The sequence below is a fragment of the Rhea americana genome, unplaced genomic scaffold, assembly GCF_003343005.1.
Source record: "Rhea americana isolate MKP2758 unplaced genomic scaffold, rheAme1 scaffold_168, whole genome shotgun sequence".
In the NCBI taxonomy this organism is placed as follows: domain Eukaryota; kingdom Metazoa; phylum Chordata; class Aves; order Rheiformes; family Rheidae; genus Rhea; species Rhea americana.
In genome coordinates, this window is record NW_028185794.1 from 186,282 (window position 1) to 186,837 (window position 556).

The following is a 556-nucleotide window of genomic DNA, read 5'->3' on the forward strand; positions in this document are numbered from 1 at the left end:
CCGCCGCCGCCCTCACCTGTTCTCGGGCCGGATGCTGAGCAGGTAGCTGCGCCGGTCGGGCCGAGAGGCCCAGGCCGCGTTCTCGGCCTCCTCGGCGCCCTCGGCGCTGCCCTGGCGGCGCGGCGACAGCAGCCCGTTGCCCGAGTACGACTGGCCGAGGGCCCGGCGCGGCGAGCCCATGGCCGCGGCCGGGCTGCCTCTGCCCCGCTGCCGCCGGCGGCGGCCTGTCAATCACCGCCCGGCATTTATAGCCGCGCCGCACATGCCGCTGTCACTCGGCGGCCGCGGGGCGGGGGCCGTGACGCGCCGGCCCCGGCCCCCATCGSCCCGGCCGCCCTGGCCCCCATGGGGCACCGCGCTGCTCGGGCACCTACCGCGGTGMCACCGCGGGCCGTGGCACCGCGCGCCTGCCGCCCGCAGCTGGCGGCACCTGGAAAGCCTCTCCTGGACGGACGCCGGGGCTGGAACGGTGCCGCCAGCCATGGTGCCGCACGCCTCCCTCACGCAGCTCAGGGCACTGGGACAGCTCTCCTAGATGAAGGCCATGGTGCCACAC

General features: G+C 77.3%; 1 protein-coding gene across 2 annotated transcripts in view; it reads right to left on the reverse strand.

Annotated features, from left to right (window-relative positions):
• ALPK3 (alpha kinase 3) overlaps nucleotides 1–224 on the reverse strand; it is a 34,160-nt gene extending 33,936 nt beyond the window's left edge. The window contains exon 1 of one of the 2 annotated variants that reach the window (XM_085300688.1): nucleotides 17–224. In XM_085300688.1, coding sequence (XP_085156814.1) covers nucleotides 17–180 — 164 coding nt within the window. In that variant the 5' untranslated portion in view covers nucleotides 181–224. The remainder of the gene's footprint in view (nucleotides 1–16) is intronic. The other variant, XM_085300686.1, reaches the window with a different exon arrangement.
• Between the last annotated feature and the right edge of the window lie 332 nt (nucleotides 225–556).